The sequence below is a fragment of the Crocodylus siamensis genome, chromosome 6, assembly GCF_052110815.1.
Source record: "Crocodylus siamensis isolate JL-2025a chromosome 6, ASM5211081v1, whole genome shotgun sequence".
NCBI lineage: Eukaryota > Metazoa > Chordata > Crocodylia > Crocodylidae > Crocodylus > Crocodylus siamensis.
In genome coordinates, this window is record NC_143400.1 from 83,708,109 (window position 1) to 83,726,877 (window position 18,769).

At 43.0% G+C, this 18,769-nt stretch overlaps 1 protein-coding gene and 1 pseudogene across 1 annotated transcript in view; one reads left to right on the forward strand and one right to left on the reverse strand.

Moving 5' to 3' along the window:
• PRKCI (protein kinase C iota) overlaps nucleotides 1-18,769 on the forward strand; it is a 47,861-nt gene that overhangs the window by 9,644 nt on the left and 19,448 nt on the right. The window contains exons 2-7 of the mRNA XM_090055879.1: nucleotides 1,474-1,595; nucleotides 9,979-10,068; nucleotides 12,989-13,039; nucleotides 14,722-14,807; nucleotides 16,814-16,954; nucleotides 18,312-18,366. Coding sequence (XP_089912005.1) covers nucleotides 1,474-1,595; nucleotides 9,979-10,068; nucleotides 12,989-13,039; nucleotides 14,722-14,807; nucleotides 16,814-16,954; nucleotides 18,312-18,366 — 545 coding nt within the window. The remainder of the gene's footprint in view (nucleotides 1-1,473; nucleotides 1,596-9,978; nucleotides 10,069-12,988; nucleotides 13,040-14,721; nucleotides 14,808-16,813; nucleotides 16,955-18,311; nucleotides 18,367-18,769) is intronic.
• On the reverse strand, nucleotides 1,804-8,615 carry LOC149863094 (uncharacterized; annotated as a pseudogene).

Below are 18,769 nucleotides of genomic sequence, written 5' to 3' on the forward strand. Positions count from 1 at the left end.
GGGTGCATTGCACTTGTCTCACCCCTCACCCCAAAGATACACAGGAGTGCATCTACTCAGTTTCCTATAGCCAGGCATCTTGGGGCAGCCATGGAGAAGACTTCAGGGGTGGAGGGAGCCATACTAGCACCCCCTCGAAGCCCCTGGTACTGCCCAGTCATGCTATTGTTCAACCTCACACCTTGTTGCTTCCCCCAGCTTTATTTTTGCTGGCTCCACTCCCTCTCCCCTTCCTCTGGGTTCCACAGCTCCCTTCCAGCTGCACCACTGCCTGCTTGGTCCTTTTAGACAAGCAGCTGTAAGAGGCAGGGGATGCAGCACTTGCTGGGGTGGGCAACAGCAGTGCTGGGAGAGGAGCTGCATCCACCCAAAATTTGCCATAGCCCCCCTTGCAGTGCTGCCACTGCCTATCCTGAGTGCAGCCCAGCTCCCACGCTGGGAAGAGCCCAGTGCCGCCCCAGCCCGCAGTGGCAGCCCGCCCTCAATGTGTGTGCAGATCTGGGGGCACACACCCCCTCATGCTTCCTGGGGTGTGCGCAGCAGCAGAAACCATCCCCTCCTTGTGCCCCCCCAGATGAGCCACTCGCTGCTCAGTCTCACGCCCTGTCCCAGCTGCACAGTGCCTGCCCCTGCCCCAGCCCCACCCCCACTCCCTCACTGCAGGGGCCTCGATCTGCCCCCTCACTCCTTCCTTCACTACAGACCTACCAGCCAGACCTGGCTATGCTCCTGACCACCTACATGCTGCTTTGCGGCTGCATGCATGGATTGGGTGTTTTTTCATAGATTCATAGATTGTGAGGGGCTGGAAGGGACCTTGCAGATCATCGGGTCCAGGCCCCCCCCCCCCCGGAAGACAGCTGGGGTCAAGTGACCTCTTCCCCCACATCTCTTTTTTTCTTTTTTAGACACGTTGTAGCATACCCCCTCTTGCCTCCATTTGCTGCCAGTATATCATAGTACTGATATAACTTGTGTATGCAATTAAAATGCTGTCCTATCCAACTGGCAAGTGGCTGCCGTTTGAATGACTCTGTTTGTTTCTATACAAAATGTAGGGTTTATGTACTTCTGTTATCAAAAATAGGTACCTTCTCCAGTTTTCAAATAATTGGTTAATAAAATCACTTGTAATCTAGCCACTTTGCCAAAAAGAAACTATAATGTTAGATCTATTAATTCTGTCATTAAATGTCTAATTAATTTATTTGTAACTGATGTACAATACACTGATGAAAATCAATTAAGAATGCAGGAGAGTATTTGCCAAGATGAAAAATAAAAGGAATCTTATGGGGCAACTAGTTTATCTTTTTCTCTCTCTCGCTCATGTCCTCCACCCCCTCTCTTTCTCTCTCATCCCCTCTTCGCGTTGGCAGTATAAATTGGGGCCTGAATAGCTCTTAACCCTGTGTACAATCATATAATTAATGGATTTGAATGCTCATTTCTTTCTTTGTCTTTCTTGCTCAGGGACATCATGATAACCTATTTCGAACCTTCCATCTCATTTGAAGGACTGTGTAATGAAGTTCGAGACATGTGCTCATTTGACAATGAACAGCTCTTCACTATGAAATGGATTGATGAAGAAGGTAAACTGTTACCAAGTACTACAAGATAACATATTATGGAGATCATATATTTGTATTATTGTGGATCTAAAATGAAATATATGTACAGTTCCTACAATTGAATTTCTAAGACTGAGAGAGAACTAGCATGGTCCTAAGGTTGACCTCCATTATAGAGCTGCCAGTAAAACTTCAATTTCTTGGGCATCAAAATACGTAAATTACTTGTTTATATACTGAGCATGTATTGACAGTACTTACTTAAAGTCCCAATTATCCTCGCTCCATCGAAGAGCAGTGTGGAGTCTCCTTGTTGCTTAATAGAGACGTTCCATGTGGAGCTGTTAGGCTGCAAGTGCCCAATTCCTGGCTCTAGGTTTGAAACAAAGGCTGGCTTTGAGTATGAAACCAAAAGGTTATGCTCAGAGACTGAAGGTTCAGCTCAAAACCTTAGGTCTTACGTGTAGAACCATTTCCTGAACTACATATTAAATATAATGGTAAACACACAGCTGTGTAAGCAGGGTTGTGCATCGCTGTCATTTTCTACTTGACACCACTTTTCCCATCCAAAATTAAAAGAGGTTCAGTTTGTTCAGCTTCAGCACTGGTCCACAGTCAGTGCTTAAACCATGGAAGTACTGAATGAGCAGGTTTGCCAGATGGTAATATGAACTCAAGAGGTCTGAAAAGACCATTTGGCTGCAGCCTCATTGCTTCAGGGCAGATGAGTGACACTGTAGAATGGACATAAATGATGATTCAATTTATCAGTGACATGGAGTACACTTACAGTATGTACCTCCACCATTATGGTAGCACTGAGAATTTCCTAGAACAGCTGCTTCCATTATGAGGTTAGGCCTTAACTGAACACTAACTTCTTTTTTTTTTAATAGAAAAACATCTATTTACAAATATTTCTACAACTATATATGTATGCAATGAAAGAGAATTTCAGCTTTTGAGTTGAGGGCCTGAAAAATATCATTCTCCTCACTTCCATTATGGGAATGAACTAGCTTGGGTCAACAACCCCTGGCACGCAAGCCCATTTTGCTCAGCACACCTCCACCAGCCAGGGCAGCAGCTGCTGTCAGCCATGGAGCTCAGGCTGCTCCCAGCAGGCAGCTGCTGCAAGCAGACTGGGCTCCGTGGGCCGGCTGCAGCCTGGAGGCTGCAAACAGCTGTTCCGCGACACTCTGGCACTTTTCAGGGTAGACATTGTGGGGTTTTCGGCATTCTGGCCAAAAAAACTATGGCTACTCCTGGACTGGCTGTTAGGGCTGTGCGAAGCTTCGGCTGCTGATTCGATTTGGAAGAGATTTGGCCCGATTTGGCAGCCAAATCTCCAAATCTGAATTGAATCAGGAGATGAATAAAAAGGTCTGAATCAATTTGAAGCTCTCCGAATCTTTGTTCTACACATACAGAATGTGTCCCCATACCTCCTCCTCAAAAAACCCCAAACCTAACAGACCCCTTAACTTCAGCTTTGTAGCTTCAGAGGTTGCAGAGTCAAGCCAGTGCTGAGTGCTTGTAAAATCCCATGGCATCTACTAAATATAATTCATATGCATGCAGTGTTTGCCTGGCTGTCCAAAATATTGTCAATTCTTCTAATCAAGTTTTTCTAGAAACTTGTAATTTGGCTTATTTCAGAATCCTTTTCCAGAACTTAAAAAAAACATCAGTACATCTTTTTTTAATACACGTAGTATGTAAATTGTCTTTCATGCACATGCTATTTTCTTTCTATTATTTTAGAATAAATTATTCATGGTTGTTGGCATATATAACAGGAAATATAGTGCTTAATCAGTAAGTAGTGAATTATGGCCTAAATAAACTGCCTATTACAAGTACAGGAGTAAACTATTAAGCAGTTTAATTGTAATGATCATTTACTGGATTTTTTCCTGTGTCATTTCTATTACCAAGTCTAACTATTTTAGCCCCTGTAAAATAAAAAACATTGTAACTTCCATTTTATATATCCAGCGTGTGCTTACAAAGCTAAACCTAACTTAATTATGAAGGTAGTCTCTCTTAAGATAAATGGATGCGACTCCCCTGAAAAAGTAAATTTTCAAGTAATACAAACTTCAACTGCTTTTTGGCCTAATTTTAGATGTACCACCTTAGTTGCATCCCTGACATGCACTGAGAGACTTGCTTTATTAACCATCGGATATTAATCTTTTTTTGTTTAATGAAAACTCTAGGTATGATTGTGTTGTACTAACACAACAAGTAAACATACCCAGTCTTGTATTTTGACATTAAAAAAACAGCTGCACTTCTGAAGAGTTTGTGTATGCTTGTTGCTATAAAAATTATTTTTTAAAGTTATGTTGGATGCCTAAAAACCGGAAATGTTAATGTTTGATCTTGGAAGATACTTGCTAGTTATTCCCTTTTATAAATCCATCTAATCAGCAGGGATCCTGGTTTTCTCTTTTTAAAAAAAAAACTGTGAATTCTCTGATTTTAAAAAAAATATTCAATTCTCTGATTAACTCACCCAAAATTTTATTCATTCATTTATTTATTTTTATATATAGATTTTTTTTGGGGGGGGGATCAGAGAATTTGTTATTTTAAAAAAATTAAATAAACTTAAGCCCCTCCCAATTCTATGATTTAAAGTAAATGTAATTTTGGGCGCTTTAATCAGAGAATTTGGGATTTTTTTTTAAAAAAAGAGAAAGCCAGGATCCCTGCTAATTAGATGGACTTTTTTAAAAGGGAATAACTGGCAAGTATCTTCTAAGAAGATCAAACATTAACATTTCAATTTCTTAGGCATCCAACAGAAATTAAAATAATAATTTTATATAGATGTATCATATATATGTATATGTATCAATTTAACTCAATATTTTATTGATATATTTACAATTTTCAAGCAATTTGGAAGCCTACTGGTGCCTCAGTCATTATAATAAAATAAATTCTAAATACTAAATTCTAAAATGTTTTGGTGTTTGATCTTGGTTTTTTTCATTATGAAAAATTAGAGCTTTGCCTGTCACCTTCTCGCGCCAGGATGCAGGTCCAGCTGTGGCTTTGTGGCACTGAACAACCCTGATATGTCAGTGTCCTGCCCATGCCATTGCCCATTACTCCTAAGCCATAGGCCTCCCTGCCTCTCTCTCCCAGATGCTCCCATCCCACCCTGGCTGGAGTCCAGTGGCTGTAGCAGCTCAGACTTGTTGTGGGTGGTGGTAGAGTGAGTCTAACCATGGCACAGCCTGGAGGGAGGAGGGGATGCCTGTGACACCCGCTGCCCTAGGCTGGGGCTCCCACATTCCACCAGGGATCCTGACCAGAGCCCCACTCCCTCCCCCCAGAACAGCATCTTCCCAGCTGCCCAGCCTGTGTGAGCACAAGCCCCAGCACCGGTGCAATCGGCAACACAGCTCCTCAGTGCCCCCAATGGGCCCCTATGCTCCTTTCCACCACTAGAGGGGCAGGCACCTCCACCCTCCCACCCTGCTGCAGTCACAGCACCCAGACACCTTCCCTCAGCACCAGCAAACACCTGCCCCCCTTCCCCCCACCACCACACACTTCACACCTATACCCCCCACAAAGTCCCCAAGGCCTGGCCTTCCAACCCCAACCCCCCATAGGCTTTCATAGTTTTCATAGACATTAGGGCTGGAAGGGACCTCGGAAGATCATCGAGTCCAGCCCCCCGTCCAAAGGGCAGGAAGTCAGCTGGGGTCATAAGATCCCAGCAAGATAAGCATCCAATCTGCTCTTGAAGGTGTTCAATGTAGGTGCTTGAACCACCTCCAATGGCAGACTGTTCCAGACCTTGGGGGCTTGGACAGTAAAGAAATTCTTCCTTATGTCCAGCCTGAAATGGTCTTGCAGTAGTTTATGACTTATCTGCATTCAGCTGTCAGAGCTGCCCCCCGTTCCCATGCCTGGCTGTATGGTGGCCACATGAGTGTGTGGGTATGTGTGGTGTGGGTGGGTATGGGGAAAAGGTGGCTGGGGTTTGTGTATGTCAGTGTGAGAGGAGGCGTAGGTGCATGTGTATGGAGGGGTGTGTGGGTGGGACTCATCCTATGAACACACACACACTTTGTCCCTGTGCCTGCCAATACATGGGTGCGCACACATACACACGCCTACCAGTGTGGTCCCATGCTTCATGGTCCCAGGATGCAGCCAGGAGCCATGTAGTGCTGGAGCAGGGCCGGGGCAGAGATCTGGCTGGGGGTGGGTGGGGCTGGGCTGCTCAAGCCTGCTGAGGGCTCCCTTTGGTGCCCCTGGCTCCAGCCAGCTTTGACAGGGAGCCAGGGCAAATAAATATTAATTTACTCAATTTTTAAGGGGCTCCGCGGGCCGAATAGAATGGCCTGGCAGGCCAGATTTGGCCCATGGGCTGTATTTTGCCCACCCTTGCACTACTACGATATTCTTCAATGTCTTCATCAGTGACTTGGATGAGGGAGTGAAGTGTACTCTATCCAAGTTTGCAGATGATACAAAACTGTGGGGAGAAGTGGACACACCGGAGGGCAGGGAACAACTACAGGCAGACCTGGACAGGTTGGACAAATGGGCAGAAAATAATAGAATGCGATTTAACAAGGAGAAATGCAAAGTGCTGCACCTAGGGAGGAAAAATGTCCAGCACACCTACTGCCTAGGAACTGACCTGCTCAGCAACATGGAAGTGGAAAGGGATCTCAGAGTCCTAGTGGACTCCAAGATGAACATAAGTTGTCAGTGTGATGAGAAGCCATTAGAAAAGCTAACTGCACTTTATCATGCATCAGCAGATGCATGATAGACAGAAGAACCAAGGAGGTGATAACTTCCCCTCTATCGGGACTGGTCAGACTGCAGTTGGAGTACTGCGTCCAGTTTTGGGCGCCACACTTCAAGAGGGATGTGAATAACCTGGAGAGGGTTCAGAGGCCCTCGTATGGGTAAGAGCCTGCAGGCCAAGCCCTGCGAGGAGAGACTAAGGCACCTGGACCTCTTCAGCCTCCACAAGAGAAGGTTGAGAGGCGGCCTTGTGGCTGCCTATAAATTCATCATGGGGCCACAGAAGGGAATTGGTGAGGCTCTACTCACCAAGGCGCCCCTGGGGGGGTCACAAGAAATAATGGCCATAAGCTAGCAGAGAGCAGATTTAGACTGGACATTAGGAGGAACTTCTTCACAATTAGTGGCCAAGGTCTGGAATGGGCTCCCAAGGGAGGTGGTGCTCTCCCCTACCCTGGGGGTCTTCAAGAGGAAGTTGACTGGGCATCTGGCTGAGATCATCTGAACCCAGCGCTTTCCTGTCTGTGCAGGGAATCAGACTCGATGTATTGAGGTCCCTTCCAACCCTAACATCTATGAATCTACACTCGCTGTCTGACCCAGCTAGTCCCAGGATTTGTGCACTACCTGCCCCAGATCCAACATATGTGGGAAGGGAGCATGTACATGGGCCTGTGAGCCCAGTCTGGCAAGGGAATCGGCCCCATACCACTCCTCCAGCCCAGGGGGTCAGATGAGTTTGACATTCTAGACATAGGCAGACAATGTGAATCTGGGTGAATCCGATATCTTTAAATAGATCAACTTAAATAGTTGGGGGGAAAAAAATTTTAAGCAGAAGGGAAAGCAAGCTTTCGGGTTTAAAAACCCTTTGTCAGGCTGAAGAAGTTTCTACAGTTGGTGTGTGTTCTTCCTGCATGGAATTAAAAGTAAATTAGCCAGTGGCTGGGCTGGTATGCATCCAAGATAGGCGGTTAGTGAAGATGTAAAAAGAGGAGACAGTGGGTGAGAGGCAGGCTGGGTGGTGGGGAGAGAAGGGAGCTGAATAGTGGAGAGGTACCTGTGAGAAATGTGCCCCCACAGGTAATTGGGTATTCCTGTCTTTGAGAGATTTCCAGTGTGTGTTCATTCTGGTGTGCAGTTCTGGTTGGTCTCTCCTACATATTTTCCATCAGGGCATTTGGTGCATTGGATGAGAAGTATTACATTTCTGGAGGTGCAGCTGTAAGATCTGGGAATGCTGATGGCTCTGTTGTGGGGTGTAGTAATTGTGAGTGTAGTGGAGATGTACTGGCAGGTTTTGCATTTCTTGTCATGGCATGGTCTGGATCCATTTGGTGTGTTCTGGGCCTGAGGAAGTTTGCTTCTGGGGATGAGGTTAATGAGGTTCATGCTTGCTTGAAAGCTAGGATGAGTGGCTCTGGGAAGATCTCTTTAAGAATAGGGTGTCTTTCTAGTATGGGTTGCAACTGTTTGAGGATCTCCCATATGGGTATGAGGGAGGAGTGATATGTCATAACCAGCAGTGTGTGATTCATGGGGGTTTTCTTCTGTACTGCAGCAGTTTTTCACGTGGTATTCAGGTGGCTCTTTCAAACGTGCTATCTATCTCTCTGGAGAAGTGTCCTTGTTAGGTGAAAGCCTTTTTAAGATTGGTGAGGTGGCAATCCCAGGTGTTTTCCTCAGTGCAAATTCAGTGGTATCTGAGGGTTTGGCTGTATATCACAGCTATTTGGTGTGTTCAGCGTGACTGCTGGTTCTGTGCAGATACGTTTGTTGGTCTGTGGGTTTCTTGTATAACGAGGTCTGTATTTTCCCATTATGAATGCTGCTCATCGTGTCTAAAAAGGAGATATTGGTGCTGAAGTATTCAAGAGATAGTCGGATGGAGGGATGGTGATTGTTGAATTTCTGATGGAACTCAATCAGAGATTGCAGGTTTTCAGTCCAAGTGATGCAGATTTCATCGATATATCTTAAATATAGCAAGGGTTTGATGGTGCAGTCCTTGAGGAAGTCTTCCAGGTGGCTCATAAAAAGATTGGCATACTGTGGGGGCATTTTGGTGCCCATGGTCTGGAGGAAGTGTTGGTTATTAAAAGTGAAATTGTTGTGTGAGAGCATGAAGTGTATAAGGTCAGTAATATCTTTGGGTCTGTACTCGGAGTTGTAATCTTGGTCTTGTAGATTTGTAAAGCAGACTTGGATGTCATCTTGGTGTGGGATGTTGGTATATAGGCTGGTAATGTCCATGGTGACTAGGAGGGTGCTGGGGGGGTGGTCTATGTTTTTAAGTTTCTGTAGTGTCTTGTCACTCAAAGAACAAGTTTTGTCCAAGTGGTTTTAGGATTGATTTAATGAAACCTGATATTTCCTCAGTTAGGGTCCCATGGTTGGATATGATAGGTCTGCCAGGGTTCCCTTGTTTGTGGATTTTAGGGAGCATGTAAAAAGTCCCTGGGTTGGGTAGTGGGGGGGGATCAAGGTCTGTAGTTTTTCTTGTAGTTTTGATGGAAATGATTTGATGGTATTATTGAGTTTCATGGTGAAAAGGGGAGTAGAGTCTTTTTGTAGTTCTTTGTAGTTGATGGTGTCAGAGAGTTGTCCATTGGCTTCCTTTATGTAGCCTTCGTGGTTTACGACGACTCTGGCTCCTCCTTTACCTGCTGGTTTTATTACTATTTGGTGGTTCAATTTTAGAGATTCTATGGCCTTTCTCTGTGGTAGAGAGAGGTCGTTTTGGTGGCGTGTTGCTGATTATTTCATTGTTCATTCTTTCCCTGAAGCAGCCAGTGTAGCGGTCAAGGTTAGGGTTTCATCCACTGCCTGTCCAATCTGATGTTCTTTGTGGTTTTTTGGGGTTGATCTTTTCCTCAATGTTGTCAGAGGATGAGTTATTGTTGGAAGTGGATTCATTTTGGTCATGGAAATATTCCTGGAGGCGGAGGCGTCAGAAGAATTCTAGTTTTCCACATTGAAGTATTTTTATTAGTGTATTTTTCTGGACAGAAATTTAGGCCTTTAGAAAGGACAGATTTTTCAGTTTTGGTAAGCGTGTGTGTGGCGAGAGTGATGATATTTGAGGGTTGGTCGCTGCTTTCAGTTTCATCAAGTCTGAGGTTGGAATGTTGTACGGTGTTGGTGTTGTTCCCCTGATGATTAATTTGAGGCTGGGAAAGTTGTTTTTGGAGTAATTTGTTCCATTTCTTTTTTTTATGTTGGACGAACATTGTAGCAAATTTTTCATAGTCTCATCACTTTTTCATGTATAAAAGCAATATAATTTTAGAAATCTAAAATATGGCTCATGGTTTTTCTTATGTGGTGTGTGAGTAACCGTGTTTGTTTCTCGTACAAAATATCTATGAGACGAGCCAAAATAGTACAAAGTAAACAACTCACAAAATCTCTTATTAAATCTGGGGGGAGTTTAGCTACAATCTCTGGAACAGGATTCTCTTTTCTGACTGACTAGAAGCATTAAGAATGCATAACTTAGAAACACTAATATAGATATGAACGTGTCGTGACAAAAATTAAAAGCAGTTGTGGCAAAATTCCATCACAATGCTATATCTTCAAATTACACTTTTTTTTTTTCTTTCTTTCTTTTTAGGAGACCCATGTACGGTTTCTTCTCAGCTGGAGTTGGAAGAAGCTTTCCGGTTATATGAATTAAACAAAGATTCTGAGCTGCTAATTCATGGTAGAGTAGAGCTTAATTTCTTTTTCCTTATACAAATAAGCCAGTACACCCTTCTTTCTGTTCCTCTGGATATTGATTTGGTCTTCCTTATCACATCTGAATATTGAAATTTGCTAGTTTGTACTTTTCTCCCCTTCTCATCCACCCAAGCATCAAAGACTACTGGACCAAATGATTTGATATTCTTAAAAGAAGACTGCTGCACCAAAATCCCATAGTATTGCTAATGCTACCTTGATTGGTGAAAGCGTTGTTGGAAAACTTGCTAGCAGTGAATAACATGTAGAAATAGAAGTGGAAAGAAAGCCTCCTCGCATTTGGTACAGTAGTGCTTGGCATGCTTGTGCTGGCAGGAAGCTGACTGTGTTGTTCATACCATGCTGGGTCCTATTCCCTGCTTGCTGCTTTTAAAGTAGGAGTCAAATAAAAGAAAATAAACTAATAATCTTCATTCACAGGCCTAAGTTAGGTACTTTGGTCAGACTTCAAGATGGAACAGAATATTTTAAAGTTAATGCTGAACAGTTAAAAAACTGGCAGTGCTGTATGTGAACAATTCATACCTGTCCAAGCTATTGTTTGGCCCACTGTGGTTATTTCTCCAGGCTAAGTGAATTAGTACTGCCTCTGCTTGTGTTAGAATATTTTTCTTTGTATGTGGAGACCTAGAACCTGCAGAAGCTAAATTTTGAAGTAATAGAAGAAAGCAGCTGGCTCCCAAGAAAAAGGTGCAAGCATGATGTTTTAGCATGACCCCTGTTTTGGGGAATGAAAGCAAAATGGCTTCAGAAACCGAAATTGAATTGAATTCTATTTCATCCATGTAGGCACAAATGAAAACTTGTAATTTCAGTTAGAGCAGAGACAGATATCTGAGACTAACTACTGTTTCTCTTTTTCTAGTGAGCTTTTTTAAGGCTTATACAATGGTGAATGTTTCTACTTTCTGGAGCAGGGAATTAAAATGCTAATAATTTTCACTGAGGACATAGGGAAGAGAAGATTCCATAGAGTGAATGTAGAAGTGCCCAGAAATTCTGCTTAGCCCAAGTATATCTTTGCTTTGTCCTGAAATATGTATGTCCATATTTCCTGCCTCCACTTCTATTGATTATTTGACGATATGTTGAAGTGATCAAGCTAGTATCATATCTTACTTCTCAGTGGTCTACATTGTTTCTGCTATTATTACAGCTAGCAGTATTTTTCTGGGGCTATATCAAAAATTACTAGCATGGAGAAGATCATAAATACATAATATTGCATGTAAACAGACACGTTTATATTAGAGGTTGTCAGAAAACTAATCTATGAGCAGCTAATGGCACTCACTCTTCTGTCCTGTTAATGACCTTATTTTACTATACGCAAATAATATTATCATGGATTTCATAGACATAGGCATTAGAGCTGCAAGGCACCTTGCAAGATCATTGGGTCCAGCCCCTGCCCAAGGGGCAGGAAGTCAGCAGGGGGCAAATGATCCCAGCAAGATAGGCATCCAGGTGTTTCTTGAAAGTGCACCACGTCTGGGGGGAGTCAGGCAGGATCTACCTCCCATAAATCCATGCTGGTTGCTGTTTAGCATGCTGGATACCCACAGCTATCCTTAATAATTTTTTTAAAAGTTTTACTGAGGATAGAGGTGAGACAACCGGTCTATAGTTACTTGGATCCTCCTTCCTTCCCTTCTTGAAAATAGGGATCACATTGGCCCTTTTCCAGTCCTCTGGGACCTGATCTTAGCACCAAGAGTGCTCAAACAGCTGTGCCAGTGGCTCTGCTATGATACTGGACAATTCCTTCAGCACCCTTGGTGAAGATCATCCAAGCCTGCTGACTTAAATACATCCAGCCCCTCCAAGTGTCTCTTCACTAAGTTGGTGCTAACAGTTGGTGGGCTGGTTACCCCTTTATGCCTGTCTATGATCCAACTGGGGGATTTGTCCTGATCCAAGTTCAGAAATACAGAAGCAAAAAACTCATTGAAGAGCTCAGCTTTGTCCCCCCTTATCTGTCACCAATTGTCCTAGTTTGTCTTGTCTATGCTACCCTGAGCCTTCTTTTTTATCCCTATATACCTGAATTGAGAGTTGTCGAATATCCTCACCATTGGCTACGCTATGATGTCAGGCAGTTCCCTTAGCACTCTTGGGTGCATTCCACCCGGGCCAGCTGATTTGGGCATGTCCAGGTGTTCCCTTGCAAGGTGTTCTTTCACAAGATCTATGCCAGTGATGGGCGTATGTTTGCCCTTACCCTGGTAATCCTGCGTCTTATCAGGCAGGACGATCCCCTTGGGCTGGTAGAAGCCTGACGCACAGTAATCAATTAGCAAATGATTTTCTAATATTTTTGTCATGTAGGTAATACATTTCTAATAAAGACATTGGGCAACTGTACACAAAATTAAAAATAGCCACAAAGACTGTTAAAATGTCATTCACACTATAGAAACAGTCTGGGGACTCTGATATACGTATGCATCTGGTAGAAGTAGAGATTGCTTAAGCCCTCAGTAAGGAAGTCAGTTTGTCATTGAACAGATAAAATTAACAAACTTACATTAATTTTTCACATCCTTGTGAAAGAGTCAGTGATCACTTGGTACACCACATCTCTGCTCAGCTAATAATTTGTTTAAATGACTTTTTAGAATAAAGAATATGGAAGAATTGAAAAAAATCAAAAGTAGAAAATAAGGAGATACAGGTTTAGAAGCCTGTGTTTGTTTTATTAGTTTTCTTCTTTCAGGATTCTTAGTGGCTTGGTATAGCCACTCACAGACCTTGTATTGTGAAGTCTTTGTACTCTGTCTTCTCAGATAATCCAACTGTCCATTATAACTATTTGTCTTTTTAATATGTTTTCTTTAATATCTGAAATGAGATTTAATCTGAAGTCTCTGTCTATTTTACAGTGTTTCCTTGTGTACCAGAAAGGCCCGGCATGCCCTGTCCAGGAGAAGATAGTAAGCTCATTTTTGTTGTAAAAATCCCTTCTTGAAAATGGTCATAGCACATTTATCTTATAATAGAATTTGAACTGGTAAACATCTGCTGATTTTGAATATCGCAAGGGATTCCTGAGATGTCTAAGTCTAGCTAGTGTGGCTATAACTCTTCTAATCTAGCTTTGTCTCTTCCCAGGTCTGGGTAGACTAAATGACTAACAATACTGTCTAGTCTTTTTAACTGAAATGTAGTATACAGTTAGGGTGTTTTCACCATTTCAAACATTGCTGTCTTGTTGCAGAAATTTGTTATAATATGAAAACTAAATAGACTTGAGGATCTTGCAGCTTTAAAATTCCCTGAAAAAATGGAAAAGGAAGTTATTGCCTCTTTAAATTGTGGACACTAATTAGCATGAATGAGAGGTACTCTTTCTGTAAAGACTGGGTTTGCATTCAGAGCTGTTGGAAGAAATATTCTGCGAAATAATGGTTCTTGGGGTTCTTCTCCATGCCCCCTTATTGTAAGAATGATTTGATGACTTGTATTCAGTACTGCTCTTAATTTTAAGATTGCATCCCTACCCATTCACCCTTGGAAGTTCTACTAGGTTGGTTCAGTCTATTTAGGCTGTTTATGGATGTTCAGGGCCCCCACTCTGACTCATGGTGCTGGACATAAAGCGCCATGAGTTAGAGCCATCCCTCCCCCCCACCAGCACAACAGATGTTGTCCTGTTGGGGCAGGGGTGAGGGCTGGAGCTTGTCTGCACCAGCTGTGGCCAGCAGGTGGGGGTGCTTCAACAGTCTCTGAAGAGGCTACCAAACCGCCCCTGTCCACAGCCCCTCCTATCCCCCAGCTCCAGGGCTGTCAACATGGGAGGGATGGGGAGGAAGCAACCAGCACAGAGCTGTTGGCTGGGGTACTGGGGAGAGCCAGGCCAGGCCTGCAAGGCGAGGGTGCTTTGTTCCACCCCTTCCCCCTGGCCATTCAAAAGCAGCAGGCAGCTCTGTGCTGTCTGCTCCCTCCTCTTCCCCTTCTGTCCCGCACTGACAGCCCTAAGACATGGCTGGGCTACTGCTGCTGGCATGAGCACCAGCCCAGTCCTGTCCCTGCATGAAAAATTTACCCTGGAGGGAACATAAGTTCTCCAAGGTACTCTCCTTTAGAGTACCTTCACTTAATACTTAATTTTACCAGGGTTAACTTTTTGTGCAACAGGCCGTTTTAAAAGCATTCTGCAGCCATGCATGCGTTAAGTCACAGCTGTAGAGTGCTTTCAGGGGCCCGATTGCATGAAAAATATCACTTGTGTCAGCACTCTTAAGGAAATGTAGGGCATCGTAAGCTGTTGCTTTCTGACTTCTACCTCTTCTGTGAAGTTACAGAAGTTTCTAGGGATGTGTGGTTGGGATTATCATACACCACATTCCTACACAGTTACAAGCAAGATTATAGAAAACTAAAGTTCACATACCAAATATCTGAAGGTTCTGCATTTTGTTTTAAGAAAAATAGAATCCTTTACAAGTATCAGATCTGAGCAAAGGTGCATTTGTAGTTATTTTCATGCAGAAAATTCCTAGTGAAATCTTCCTGAAGCCTTCATTCTTTTAAAGTAGTTTGTATAATGTACCACATGCTTTCAAGTGCCATATTTACACTTTCATTCATCTGTTTCTACTTTTCTTCCTCCTAGAATCCATTTATCGTCGTGGTGCCCGCCGGTGGCGAAAGCTGTACTGTGCAAATGGTCATACTTTTCAAGCAAAGCGGTTTAATAGGGTAAGACTTTGAATCCAGCCCTAAAACAGACACAGCTTTTCTTATAACTGTGTAATGTTACACCCTCAAAAGATTAAAAGGTAAATTTATTCTATAGAAAATTGGCCTTGCCCTCTGTGTGGTATCAGACAAAAGGAACTGCTTGTATTGTCTGATAAACAAAAAGTATGCTGAAGGTTAGTGAAGTGTATTGTACTAGTTTGAGCATTGCTACTTTGCTTGTGTGTTATTTATAGCAGTTGGTCATTGATAGCCATGTACTTTCAGTACAATTTAACATTTAGGCTATTCAAATAAGAGTAACTCACATGTTTATTTTGAATTAGTACTGCACACACAAGTTACTGTATCAGCAATACAAATGCAGCCATAGTCTTTTAATTTGTTCCCAGAGGACACCAGCACTGGTATTAAGTGGCTGTGAACTGAAAGAGCAGGTTGGGTACGGAGCTCCCAATAGACATTGGCACTTCCTGAGCTCTGGGAACAAACATGTTTGAGTCTTGCTTGTGGAACATGGAGTTCTCTCTATACCTTGCAAGTAAGAATTGTGAGAAGTCTGTCCAGCCAGCCTCCATATGTGGGAGTTAATACTGTTTTTTAGGTCCTTTTCTCAGAGAGAATTAAATTATTTAGTGATGGTTTGTGTTTCATGTTATCTGCCATCCACTGCATGGATTACCTCTTCTTTCCCTCTTTGACCCTTTCCAAATCTGCTGTTTCTGTTCCACTGAGGATGTTTTATTTAAGGTCTTGTTTGAACTCTTCCTAGCCAGATCCCAGGATCCCTCCTCAGTCCTCATCTTTCACTTCAGGCTGCTGAAAGTCATCATTAACCACTTCCTGCCTTGGCTTTTTAGGCACCCTTATCACATAGGTTTTTTTCCAGTTGTTGCTTTTTCTTTTGGTTTGCGGTCCTCTTCATTTGCCTTTACCTGGCCTGTACTACATGTTTGCTCTTTGCACTTATTGCTCTACTGTGTACAAACCATCTAAATGTAACTGGTACTTGTATTTAACTTTTTTTAGGGGTGCACCAATATATCGGTTGGCTGTTGGATCAGCACCGTTATTTAAAAAAAACAAACAAAAAACCCCCCAACCTGTTATCAGCTATTGGCTTTCTTTGGTCGTTGTAGCCAATAATTACAACCGCATGTCCAGAGCACCCTGGCAAGCGTAGTCCGTTCCCAACACCCTGCTGCTGACCCAAGCCTGCAGCAGACTACAGGTCCCAACGAGCAGGGGGAGGGGGCACTGGGGAGCGGTCACAGAGCTCCACACTCAGGAACAAAAGGACTCTGTGCGAGGGACAGTCCGCTCTGCTGGGCGCTGGGCGCCTTTGCAAAAGTGGCTTCTCCCCAGCAGCCACAGGAGCTCAGCTGTGTGGGGCCCACCGGTGCTGAGGCAATGGCATGTCCTAGGGCTCAAAACATGCCCAATGCCACTGTTTGCATGAGGGCCTGCCCTGCCCACCTGAGATGGCAGTGTTGGCTGTGTGGGGAGCGGAGCTGCAGTAAGAGCTGTGAGTGAGGGGGTGATGTGCTTAGGAATAAGGTGGTCACTGCCTTCCTCATCAAGGGCCAGAGCAGGCAGAAGGCATGTGCGTGTGTGTTTATAATTGGAAAACAACCAAAAAATAAAAAGATTTATTTATGTCAGTAGTTTAAAATGCTTTGTGCTATTACTAAATATCCGTTACTGGATCAGCATCGGCCAATACAGTTGGTTAATCATTGGCTATCGGTATCGGCCAAGAAAATCTTTATTGGTATACCTCTAATTTTATTGTTACTTTGTGTTGTTTATCTCTTGTCTCCACCCATTTGCTTTTGCTTGCACTTAAATTGCAAGCCCTTTGGTGTAGGGACCAACTTTTTATGTCCATTAACAAGAATGCAGGGCCCCTCATTCAAGTTCTTATATTTTTACTATAATGCAAATAATGAAAAGATACTACTAGTTTGATTGTTCTTTGTCTGAATTTTATTGACTTGTCCTTTTAGAGAGCTCATTGTGCCATATGTACTGACCGAATATGGGGCCTGGGGCGTCAGGGCTATAAGTGCATCAACTGCAAACTCCTTGTTCACAAGAAGTGTCACAAACTTGTCAACATTGAATGTGGTCGCCATGGACTTCCACCAGTAAGTGAACTTCATCTAATCACTCCTCTGAAACAAAACACTACAGAATAGTGACTTGAGCATGGAGCCTGTAACTACAACATTGAGGTCCTCTGTGACTACTGGACAGGTGCTGATGGCTGTACTTCACTTTGCTTCTCAGAAATAAAATGTACACTTCCACCATTAATTTCACTGATGCAAGTTATACTCCTCTAATGATATGCAAACGTGTTAGGTAAGAAATATCTCCATGTTTCAGGAAAGAAAACTTGGGCAAAGAAACTGATTTGTTTAGAGCTACCCAGTAAGTTAGCAGTGTTTAGTTCCTAGGCCTCATGATCCAGTACAGTGGTCAGCAACCTACAGCCCACAGAATCTTTGGATTTGGCCTGCAGACATGGGGCTTCAGGTTCCATATTCTGTGGGGTGCCTTCTGCTGCTGCGGGGGGACAAACACTGGCAGCAGCAGGGTCCTAGTGCCCACCCATCCACCAACATGGGTCACTCTGACCTGCAGCCAGAAAAGGTTGCCCCTACTCTTGATGTAGTAGATTCCCTAGAGCTCACTCAAAACATAGAACACCTGTACCTGCGATGGACATCTGCTCTAACATGTACTAATTAGCAGGCATTGGAGCAAACTCAGTTAATCAAGTCTGCTGCGAGTCTGCTAGAGTTTACTAATTAACATGCTCCAGCAGCCTCTGCTTCATGTGTATTCAGCGTCCCTGTGTTTCCAAATGGCAGTAGGGCACTTTAACTAAAGCTCGTCAAATGAGCTTTAGTTGAAGCACCCCGTTGCCATTTTGAAGTGCGGGATGCTGAATACATGTGAAACTGTGAGTGCTTTAATTAGAGCATCTCTCAGAGCCTCTGTAATTAAAGTGGCTCCCCACACCCCCAACTCTGGAGCATGTGTATAACCTCAGTTCATAGCTGTGAATTCTATTTGTTGTAATTTGGGTGTCCCTGGAATAGTCAATAGATAGAAATTTATTTGAGGACAAAGAAAAAACTCTTTCATAGCCAGTCACTGTAACTTTCTCTGCCCAGGTGAGTGGGAGAAGGAGAATTGGAAAAGTGCTAGTTTCTCCACGCATTTCTAGTAACCAACTGAATTCAATGCCATATGGATGCTGCTTGATTTAGTAAAAAACTTAACTGTTTTGGTCCTTAAAGATTATCCACAGTACTCTCTTTTACTAGAAAGAGACTCAGTAACCTGGAATCCCCTTTTCAAAGAGCTTAAGTTTCTCAGACTCAAAAGGGTAACTGCTTGTGTTGATCCTTCTATAAATTCAGTCCCAAAGCCAGATTACATTGTATTAATCTGTAATTGGTAAACTGTATAAACCATTACTCTGAATATTTTCAGGAGCCTATAATACCTATGGATCAGTCATCAGTGCATCCAGATAACATAGAACCAGGTAAAGCTAATACATTAAATACTCTTTAAAGTACCTGAAATTGCTGGAATGTAATCAGTTAAAATTTTGTTTTTAAACTCCTCATAATGAAAATACAGCGTTTTACAAGGAATAACTGTAAGATATTAATAAAATGACACTAGTTAGTTCTGTTCAGGGGAAAAAGGAATGAAGTCTGTTTAAGAAAAAATTATGAAGATGGAGAACAAATATGACCCACCTGATGTTTTAGATTTACACTTCGTTAAGAGGGTTTATAGAAATAGTTTGTGGTTAGTTCTGTGTAACACTATAAATAATTTAGCTAGCTATAATTAGAATTGATATCTGATCATATCTCCTAGATCAGTGTCCCAGATGCCTCGCTATTATTATTCCTTGTATATGTAAGAATGGTAGTCAT